This window comes from Ranitomeya variabilis, chromosome 2, assembly GCF_051348905.1.
Source record: "Ranitomeya variabilis isolate aRanVar5 chromosome 2, aRanVar5.hap1, whole genome shotgun sequence".
In the NCBI taxonomy this organism is placed as follows: domain Eukaryota; kingdom Metazoa; phylum Chordata; class Amphibia; order Anura; family Dendrobatidae; genus Ranitomeya; species Ranitomeya variabilis.
In genome coordinates, this window is record NC_135233.1 from 186,552,200 (window position 1) to 186,564,461 (window position 12,262).

At 46.6% G+C, this 12,262-nt stretch overlaps 1 protein-coding gene across 2 annotated transcripts in view; it reads right to left on the bottom strand.

Annotated features, from left to right (window-relative positions):
• Positions 1-12,029, bottom strand: part of GLA (galactosidase alpha) — a 75,070-nt gene extending 63,041 nt beyond the window's left edge. The window contains exon 1 of one of the 2 annotated variants that reach the window (XM_077283314.1): positions 11,814-12,029. In XM_077283314.1, the coding sequence (XP_077139429.1) occupies positions 11,814-11,971 (158 nt within the window). In that variant the 5' untranslated portion in view covers positions 11,972-12,029. The remainder of the gene's footprint in view (positions 1-11,813) is intronic. The other variant, XM_077283313.1, reaches the window with a different exon arrangement.
• Positions 12,030-12,262: the final 233 nt, after the last annotated feature.

Here is a 12,262-nt window from a genome sequence, read left to right on the forward strand (position 1 = left end):
CCTACACAGATTCTCTCGCCACACAGACACACATTCTCCGCAGACACACACCCATTCTCCGCCCACACCCAAACACACACTCTCCGCCTACACCCACATTCTCCGCCAAACACACAGACACACACATTCTCCGCCTACACAGACACACATATTCTCCACCTACACACACACAAAGACACCCGCACATATTCTCCACCCACACACGCAGAGACACACACATTCTCCGCCTACACACATTCACCAGCCACAAGCACATTCTCCGCCCACACGCAGACACATTCACCAGCCACACACACATTCTGCGCCCTGTGAGATAGCGCTCACTAACTCATTGGGCTCCCCACATCGCCTCGGTCCCTTGACCCCTGGACTTCATGCCCTGACGCCCATTTCACTGATTCATCTGGTAAATCGGACGGCTTTTTCATCCTGGACGTGCTTTTTTTTTTCCTCTTTTCCCCTCTTTTTGCAATTGTTTTCAACGTTCCTCCATTTCTTATACAACCAGGGAACTGCTCACTTTTCTACGTGCTAAGAGGGATATATAGTTCTATATCAGGATTTATTGTGATCTTGCATTAAGTTCCTTTTTTTTCTGTCTCCCTGGGGACGCCCGGTGTGAGACTTCATGTGATTTAAGATTTATTGGCATTGATATTGTTTTCCAGGGCTGATTATCCATGTGTGCACACACATATATATGCTGCACTTTGCCTTGACATTGTAATGTTATGCCATAGTCATATGGGACTTCTGGCTATGCGTTTTGTCTTTTAATGGTTTTATTATGTCTACTAATAAATATTGCACATAATTTCAACATTGTCTTGTGATTTTGGGTGTGCGCCTTGTATGCACGGATCTTTTTCGCCTCCTCTCCACACACTAACGTGTTGGGGGACACTCGCTTGACCGTGATATTCAGGCTCACAGAAACGGTTACTTCACATAAGCAGGCAATCCGGTTTATTTAAACTCCGCATAAACCAGATAGAGTACAGTCCGTTCGTTTCTTTACATCCACGAAACATTATAGGACATCATTCAGTTCATATAGCAGATACACTTCTCTGCTTTTATTACAACCCCCTTGTCTGATGTTATCTTCCCGGAGCTCCTGCTCCACACACTGACCTATCAGTCGTCTCTCCTGGGGAACTGCCTTACGGGGATCACTGTCCTTGTGACCAGGGCACTCCCGACAGTCCAGGCCCACCAAAGTCAGTAGCTCCTCAGCACAGCGCCGTCACTGACTGCACACAGACCACTCTGTAGTGTCCAGCCTGGACACATAGAAGTCTGTCCATGCTGACAGACTCCCAGACAACCTCCCATGTGCCAAACACACCTCCATTATGTAGTTTGTAACAACACCCACAGGTAAGGTATGGATCACATGGGCTGGTCACGTGATCCTGACATCACTGCAGGTCCTCAAACACCTGCACTTCCCGCAGGAAAAAGGGGTACAGTGAGCACCCTCACCCAGAGGTGAGGATGTGGGTAGCCAGACCCTCGTATCACTCATAGCTACCCGCAACCCGGACCCAGATTGACTAAACATCTTAGTGCTCATGTGCACCAAAGACCAAATACTCCGGGTTGCATTGCAGGGAGCAGCTCCCCATATCAAGGGAGGCTTACAGCGCAGAAGACCTCCTCCTCTGTGACACATACCGGACACTCTCTCACTATCCCCATTACCAGGGCCGGATTTAAGAGGTGGGTGGCCCAGGGGCCATTATGGAGGCTTTTCAAGGCGTTGCAATATGTAATGCAAAAACACAAAATGAAATGAACGCAAGTTTATTTACAGAAATCATTTATGCAGAGTAATTCAGGTAAAATCATTCATTTTTTACAATCCAGGCACTTTCCTTGACTTTCGTGCTGCAAAATCACTAATGAGGTCACTAAAGTCGAATTCACGCAGTAGATCTGACTCGATGCTAATGATAGCCAAATTTACAAGTCGTTCCTGCTTCATGGATGTCCTTAAATCGGTTTTCAACTAATTTGAGTTTTAAGAAGGAACGCTCACCACTGCAGTTTGTTACCATCAAAATTAGATATATTCTTAGAGCTATCTCAATATTTGGGAAAGTGTCCTGCACACCCTTTTCCATGATAAGCTTGTACATGAAAAGTTCAGTGCTGATATCTTTTGGCTCCTCATCTGTGAATAAATTGTCAAATGTTACAAACTGACACAGTTCATCGATAAATGTGATGTCCAAGTCATCTGAAAAAGACCTGACGAGTTGCTCTGCTGTGGCCTTAAGCTCGTCTGAAGACAGTTCTTTCAGATGGCTAAAAAAAGCTAAATTTGCTTGATATATCTTTATATGCTTGAAGACGTTGGTCAAGAGAAGCGATAAACTGAACAATGATAGGCAAGTAAGTTTCTGTTCTGTATTTTTCAGAAGGGCTGAGTTGTACTTCTTCCGTATGGCCATAATCCAATGGATTGAGACACACGTTTCGGCACCTGTGTCGAGTTACCGTTTGAACATGCTCAGATGAATCAGACAGCTCTTCGCCTTGCTTCTCATAAATTTTGAAGGAGTCACGCTTTGATGCGACATAGTTTTTTTAAGCTGGACAGTGATGCCACAGCAGTGTTTAGATCGAGTTTTGCATGTTGTAGATTTTTACTAGCCATATCTGTTCTTTGTAGGATATCATTCCAGAAGGTGGTGTTAATACCAATTTCAAGCGGATTCATTTATCTTAACAGTCCATCTGCTTCACACCGTACACAGCTTTTTTTCTTCAAAGTCATCAGCAATCTGTTTATGTACATCTTTAATCTGCTGATAGTCATGCTTAAGGGCCTTAGTAGCATCAGCTCTGCAAGACCAACGCATTGTTGTGACACCTTTGAGAGTCAATGCTGCTGCGGAGTCAATATTTTTCAAAACCTCAGTCGGGAGCTGATGCCGATGCGTTGAAACTGAAGAAGAGGAACAGCTTTTCAAGGAAGTCAAAAAAATGTACAGCACTCGAGCAGCTTTCTACAGCATTTTTTAGCAACCTGATTTAAAGAGTGTGCCGTACAAGGAATCCAGGATGCAAGATTGTTCTTCTCTCTCACTTTGGCTTGCAGACCGTTGTATTTGCCACTCATTGTAGATGCATTTTCAGAACTTTGACAGTGGCAATTTCCCAGGTCTAGGTCATGTCTCTTCAAAAATCCCATCAAGGCATTGAACATGTCTTGAGACCATGGCCTTGAATGTTACAAAGCGTTCCATAGGGCCATCTTTCTCCATATACCTCAATACAAGGGTTAGTTGGTCAACGTGAGCTGCATCGGGTGTGGAGTCCAAAGAGATGGAGTAGGATTTTGATTTGTTAACTCAAGAAATAATTTCTCTGAGGACTTGTTCGCCCATTACATTGATAATTTCTTCCATAATTGTAGATGACAGGTAGTTTGTATGACCCTTGCCGCGATTGGCTTGAGTTTTGATATGCTGTGCAAGAAAGTCATCGTACTGGGCGATGAGTTCAAGAATGCCCAGAAAGTTTCCATTTCTTGGTGATCCAACCAATTCGTTATCTCCTCTAAATGCTAAGCCACGCTCGGCAATAAACTGAATAACATATACTACTCGTTTCAATACTGACCTCCAATAATGCTCCTGAGCCTCGACCTGTTGTTATCTCCGTATCAATTCGCCCAATCGCTTTTAACCTCATATTGAAGGCAATTGTAGAGTTCAGATATTCGGCTGACTGCTCATGACTTTTTATACGTTCTTGTGAATGTTTCCAATCACAGAATCCATTAGACGAAAGCTGAGAAGACTCAGATGCTGTAATAAAGCACAGCAGTCAATTCATCCTTGAGAGGGAGAGAAGCATAACCAATTCCTCGTTATGTCTTCTCCATTATGATTTTGACGACGGAAACGCCCAAGTGTGCACATTTTTGGAATTTTGCGGTTCTTTCTAGGTTGCTGAACCAAGTGTGCAATGAACAAACTTTCATCACAGTGCTGGATTGTTGCTACACCCCTTTTCAGACCGTAATCTCGCATCTGTTCTGAAATAATGGATGGCCAAATTCCAATGTCATCGCCCCCTGGTGGGCCCTCAACTTCACCTTCTTCAAAAGATGTGCCACTATCAGTCTCCTTTTCTTTGTGTTCTTCAGTTGTAGACATTACTACTTCAGCCTTTTCTTTGCCAGGATCAACAACCATTTCCACTGAAGCATTGTCAGGTTGATCAGATTCTACAAGGTCATTACTCCTTTCCAACACTTGCCTTGAATAAACAGTGAAGAACTCGTCCAATTTTCTTGTCTTCGCTATCTCTTCTGTTGATTTCATTGTTGCTTCTTTTGCCTTACGTCTTTTAGAAGCCCCAGACTCCCAAATTCTTGTGCGATGTCTGTGCCTATTTCCTTCACAATTGTCCAAGATGGTAAACTAAAAGTAAAAAAAAGACCTTGTCAACCCACGAAGCCCTGAAAGGGAATTAAAGATGTACTTATGTATATTGTAGAAATTTGGGATGTCTATATCAAGGACTGCTGCTGGGCTCTAAATGTCAGAGGCTGCTGCTGGGCTGTGTATATTAGAAGCTGCGGCTGGGCTGTATATATGAGGGGCTGCTGCCGGGCTGTATATATCAGAGGCTGTTGCTGTGCTGGCTGTCTATAGAATAGAGGCTGAGGGGCTGTATAAAGTGTATACACAGCACTATACTGTAAACAGGTCCACACTGCAGTATATACATACATTATACACAGACACACTGTAATGCAGGATATAGTGTGGACCTGTATGTACAGTATGGTACTGTGTAGGACAGGAGCTGCCAGAAAGATACAGAGACACACACAGACACAGAGATCATACTCACCCACCGCGACACTGTTAAGACTCAACCACTTCACCTCTGGATCTTCAGTGACTGAAGATCCAGAATGAAGTCCTGCTGCGCTCCGCAGTGGAGAATCATCTTCTCGCGCCGACATCGTGGCTCCGCCTCCTTCCTCGAAGGTAGCTGAACAAACTCTCATCTGATCTAATCCAAGGGAGCAATCATATAGCTGAATAGGTAGTGCCTAGAAGCTTCTGTTGGGATCGGAGAAGGATGCCGCATGCCATAAGCTAAGCATTAGGTACAGGGAGGGTACTAAGGAAGTCTGGCTAAGCTAGCCAGGTCAGTGAATGCTGATGCAGGTCAGGTGCCATGACTCTGCGCCAACCACGGAGATGTAGGACTGTAGCCAGGTCCCTACACTTTCAATAGTTTCTCTTTTGTTAAATGTTCCTTATCATTAGAAACGGTTCACAGCAAAGAGACGTGTATTTTACATGTTTTGAGATATTTATCCCTATATTGGTGGGAGGCCCCTGCTTGGTGGGTGGCCCAAGGTCCGGGCCCCTTGGGCCCCCCTAAATCCGGGCCTGCCTATTACGCCTCCATACGTGTCCTGGGGAGCACATACAGCACCCCCTAGCTGTAACAGGAGTCACTGCATCACAGCCCCCACACACACATATTCTCCGGCCACACACACACAGAGACATACACATATTCTCCGGCCACACACACATAATGTTCTCTGACCACACAGAGACACACACATACTCCACCCAGAGACATACAGACACACACACATTCGCCGCCAACACACAGAGACACACACATATTCTCTGCCTACACACGCAGAGACACACACACACATATTCTCTGCCTACACACACACACAGACACACATATTCTGCAGCCACACACAGACACACAGATTCTCCGTCCACACACACAGACACATTCTCCGCAGACACACATTCTCCACCCACACATTCTCCACACACATTCTCCGCCCACACCGAGAGACACACACTCTCCGCCCACACACATTCTCCGCCCACACCCACATTCTCCGCCAAACACACACAGACACTCATTCTCAGGCCACACACACATATTCTCCACCCACATACACACACAGACACACACACATATTCTCCGCCTAGACAGAGACACATTCTCCGCCTACACACACAGACACACGCACATATTCTACACCCACACACGCAGAGACACACACACACATTCTACACCCACACACACACAGACACACATATTCTCCGGCCACACACACAGGCACACATTCTCCAGCCACACAAAGAGACACACATATTCACTGCCCACACACACAGACACACACACACATTCTCCACCCACACACACACACAGGCACACATATTCTCCGGCCACACACACAGGCACACATTCTCCAGCCACACAAAGAGACACACATATTCACTGCCCACACACACAGACACACACACACATTCTCCACCCACAGAGACACACAAACATATTTTCCATACACACACACACACACACACACACACACACACACACACACACAGATTCTCCACCTATGCATACAGACAAGTAGTGGTAAACTGACTGAGCAGAGAACTAGTCTGAACTGGTGCATAACCAAAAACAACTTACATAGCAAATAGAGAAATGGCTGCACTCAATTGTACTAAAGCGAATGAATGTGTGATACATGAAATGTGAATAGCATAATGGCTTGTGAAATATATGAAAAAACACATGAGATGCTTAGCACAAAATTGAACACTTACCTCTGCCTAATATCTTACTAGGCAGTCAGGTCAGGGACCCATCCGATCCATGAGATTACCTTGAAGTTGGTGGATGGGCTCACAATTTTTGGCCAAATTTTGTGCTAAGCATCTCATGTGTTTTTTCATATATTTCACAAGCCATTATGCTATTCACATTTCATGTATCACACATTCATTCGCTTTAGTACAATTGAGTGCAGCCATTTCTCTATTTGCTATACACACAGACACACACACACACACATTCTCCGCCTACACAGACACATAGGCACATTCTCCGCCTACAGACACATACGCACATTCTCCGCCTACAGACACACAGAGAGACACACATTCCCTGCCTAAACACACACAGACACACACACATATTCTCTGCCTACACATGCAGAGACACATACGCACATTCTTCGCCCACACGCACACATTCTCCGGCCACACACATACACACATTCTCCACCCAGAGACACATGTACATATTCTCCGTCCACACACATATTCTCCGCCCACACAGAGACACACACATTCTCCACCCACACACACATATTCTCCACCCACACACACACACATATTCTCCGACCACACACACACACACACATATTCTCCGACCACACACACACACATTCTCCACCCACACACACACACATTCTCCACCCACACACACACACATTCTCCGACCACACACACACACACACATTCTCCGACCACACACACACACACACATTCTCCGACCACACACACACATTCTCCGACCACACACACACACACACATTCTCCGACCACACACACACACATTCTCCGACCACACACACACACACACACATTCTCCGACCACACACACACACACACATTCTCCGACCACACACACACACACACATTCTCCGACCACACACACACACACACATTCTCCGACCACACACACACACACACATTCTCCGACCACACACACACACACACATTCTCCGACCACACACACACATTCTCCGACCACACACACACATTCTCCGACCACACACACACACATTCTCCGACCACACACACACACATTCTCCGACCACACACACACACATTCTCCGACCACACACACACACATTCTCCGACCACACACACACACATTCTCCGACCACACACACACACATTCTCCGACCACACACACACACATTCTCCGACCACACACACACACATTCTCCGACCACACACACACACATTCTCCGACCACACACACACACATTCTCCGACCACACACACACACATTCTCCGACCACACACACACACATTCTCCGACCACACACACACACATTCTCCGACCACACACACACACACACACACACACACACACACACACATTCTCCGACCACACACACACACACACACACATTCTCCGACCACACACACACACACACACACACATTCTCCGACCACACACACACACATTCTCCGACCACACACACACACATTCTCCGACCACACACACACATTCTCCGACCACACACACACACACATTCTCCGACCACACACACACACACATTCTCCGACCACACACACACACATTCTCCGACCACACACACACACATTCTCCGACCACACACACACACATTCTCCGACCACACACACACACATTCTCCGACCACACACACACACACACATTCTCCGACCACACACACACACATTCTCCGACCACACACACACACATTCTCCGACCACACACACACACATTCTCCGACCACACACACACACATTCTCCGACCACACACACACACATTCTCCGACCACACACACACACATCCTCCGACCACACACACACACATCCTCCGACCACACACACATCCTCCGACCACACACACATCCTCTGACCACACACACACACACAATTCTCCGCCCACACACTCTTCCTCCTTCTGACATTTCCCTTTGTCAAATTGCAGCGTTTTTGGTAGCAAATGTGCAGCAAATATGGAAACCTTTTAAGGCTACTTTCACACTAGCGTCGCTATGCGTCGTTTTGTAGAAAAAACGCATCCTGCAAAAGTGCTTGCAGGATGCGTTTTTTTCTCCATTGACTTGCATTAGCGACGCAGTGCCACACGTCGCAACCGTCGTGCGACGGTTACGTCGTGTTGCGTCGGACCGTCGCCACCAAAAAACATTACATGTAACGTTTTTTGGTGTGTCGCGTCCGCCATTTCCGACCACGCATGCGCGGCCGTAACTCCGCCCCCGCCTCCCCGCACATCACAATGGGGCAGCGGATGAGTTGAAAAACAGCATCCGCTGCCCCCGTTGTGCGGCGCATTCACTGCTTGCGTCGGTACGTCGCAACGACGCAATTCGTCGTGCGTCGTACGACGCTAATGTGAAAGTAGCCCAACACCTGCATTTTTGCTTCAGATTTGACTGACTCAATTGAAGTCAATGAGTAAAATATGATGCAAAAAGAATTAACATGCCATAAGAACTAAAACGCTGCAAATACGGACGGAAATTTACTGATTATGTGCACACTTCTGGATTGTCATTGAATTACATTGCTTTAGTATTCCATTGCGTTTTTGGAGCATTTACACACGTGCAAAAAACGAATCGGGTGCACATAGCCTTACATTGATGTATACCAGCAATACATCAAATCAGGACATCAATACCTATTGTGGACTCTGCATTTTTAATGAGCACAATTTTTCATTATTATAATTAATCATTAAAAGTTATATTTTATTATCTAAGGATCTTTAATAAGGTCTATTTGCCATTCAGCAATTTGGTAATTATTGTAATAAACTCTACGCTGATTCTGGTTGAACTATATCGGTCACCATTATTGTGTGCGGCACCCTGTGGCTGTGTTACAGGTGCTTCTCACACAATTAGAATATCATCAAAAAGTCCATTTATTTCAGTTCTTCAACACAAAGTGAAACTTATTATATAGTCATTACAGAGTGATCTATTTCAAGTGTTTATTTCTGTTAATGCTGATGATTATGGCTTACAGCCAATTAAATCCCAAAAGTCATTATCTCAATTAGAATTAACAAAAACCACATAAAAAGGCTTCCTAAAGGTACCTTCACACTAAACGATATCGCTAGCGATCCGTGACGTTGCAGCGTCCTGGATAGCGATATCGTTGAGTTTGACAGGCAGCAGCGATCAGGATCGCTGGTCGTTGGTTAAAGTTCAGAACTTTATTTGGTCGTCAGATCGCCGTGTATCGTTGTGTTTGACAGCAAAAGCAACGATGCCAGCGATGTTTTACAATGGTAACCAGGGTAAATATCGGGTTACTAAGCGCAGGGCCGCGCTTAGTAACCCGATGTTTACCCTGGTTACCATCGTAAAAGTAAAAAAAACAAACAGTACATACTCACCTTCGCGTCCCTCGCCGTCCACTTCCTGCACTGAGTGCCGGCCGTAAAGTAAAAGCACAGCACAGCGGTGACGTCACCGCTCTGCTGTTAGGGCCGGCGCTCAGTCAGTGCAGGGAAGCGGACGCCGGGGGACGCGAAGGTGAGTATGTAGTTTGTTTTTTTACATTTTACACTGGTAACCATTTACTGAACATACATTTCAGTAGGCCATATTTGTGAACCCCACTTGCCACTGCTACAGGGCAAGTGGGAAGAGCCGGGCAAAGCGCCGGCATTGATGCAGCTAATAGATGCACCTTTTCTGGGCAGATGCGTTGTGCTATTTTTAGGCTGGGAGGTCCTATATCAATGGCTCCTTACCAGCCTGAGAATACCAGCCCACAGCTGTCAGCTTTACCAAGGCTGGCTGTTGAAAATGAGGGGGACCCCACACTGTTTTCTTTTTATTATTTTTTTTTTTTTTTATAGTGCAGGCAGCGCCGATGAATACTCTCATCAGTCGCTGGTGCTGTCATTATTATCACTTGAATACAACTCTTATCATTCTCCCCTGCTAGCCAGTAGAGCAGGGGAGAATGATTAAGAGCGATCCTCAGCACCTGGTGCCAGGGTACAGTGCTTCTTTCCTGACGCCCGTCCGTGTAGCACTGATGCGGCACACAGTTGCCACACGTGTGCCGCAAGTATTACACACACAGACACTCTTCTCCGATACCGGAAATATCAGGACGAGTGAATCTGGCCTTACAGAGATGACAGTAATAAAGGGGATCTACCGAAGTCTATAAAGGTGAACCGAGGAGCGGACCAGTGCACTCACATGATCCTTAAAGTGAACACGAAGGTGTATAAATCCATAACTGGGTTCAACATCGGGGTTTAGAGTTGTTTTGTTACGTTTGTAAGCTGCTGTGCTGCATCACCAATAGGCCGCCCCTGGCATTCATCGGATGGCTCCAGTCTTCCAGGTAAATGCTCAGGAGTCGCACTAGGCAGGTGCACAATTAGGTTATAGTATCGTAGTCCACATTTTCAACACAGCGGTCCAGCTCAGCTCTGACCTTGTGTGTGAATTAACCTGTCACATTTTGTTGGTTGGTGGAAGCGTAACCAGTCTGAGTTTCACAGTAAAAGTTCATTTGAACAAATGTAGAGTTTACCGCTTTTCTTATCCACGGCAATGCTAGAAGTGTATATCCTTAAGAGAGCGATTCACCAGGACCAGACTTTCGTCAGGGGCGTCTGGTCCAAAAACGCGCGTCGGGGTTTGGCGCAGCAGCTCCCTGGTATGTATGTACCCTTAGCCACACATGTGCTCCCTGCATATTTATGAGCACTCTATGGCCTCCACCACAGGATGTGATCCCGGTGAATCACCCTCTTAGGGATATACACTTCTATGAGCATTTCCATGGGTTCATCGCCCTGAATTTGGGCACCTCACACTACCTAGGTGTTATATCCCCAAACTCCTTGGTTAGTGTTTACCTTTATGTACTCAAGATACACGTGTCTGTGGTGAACCCTTCTCCAGCCTCGGCGGTTTTCACATGCTCCCCTTCACACTATAGGTGAACTATTCTATGCGTTTTTGGTGATCACCGACACTTCAGCATTGTCATGGTCTTGGTCACGTCTTCCTCGCTGCACTTTACTGATACATTTGTGGGGACAATATACTTCTGTACAACACCTGCCTATCTGAGCAGTCAGCCACATGAAAAGTGTGAAGCGGAGGGCGACTTTTCTTATTTCCTGACTCTGTCACCTGACCTGTCACTTAGAGCACCGTACACACCGGGCTTCCTGGCCGCGCCCTCACCTGATGCAGCCGGTGGGATTGTTCACACAGTCCGTGTCGCACATGAATCTCTCCCAGTGCAGCCAGCCCATCGGGGGAGTGCGCGCCAGGCCATTGTCCAGACCGAGCACCGCGGGGACACAGAGCGCAGCGCCCGCGCCGAGCAGCAGCCACAGCATCGCTTCCAGCTGAGCGCACACTGCACGGTCCAGTCCACACAGCCAATGAGCGCGCTCCTTCCGGGACAGAGCCCTCCCCTGTGGGCGGGGCAGGAGTGCGCTGCTGGGTGAGGTCATGTGTTCTGATGTCTGTGCAGTGACGTCACATCGCTGTTCTACTACTTGTAGGTCCTTGCTAAGAAAAAACCTAAAAGGTACAAAGCAAAGCACATATCATTATGGACGTAGATGTAAATGACCACTATGGGTGTATAAGTATACTACGTGCTTGTATGGACAAACATTGGACAT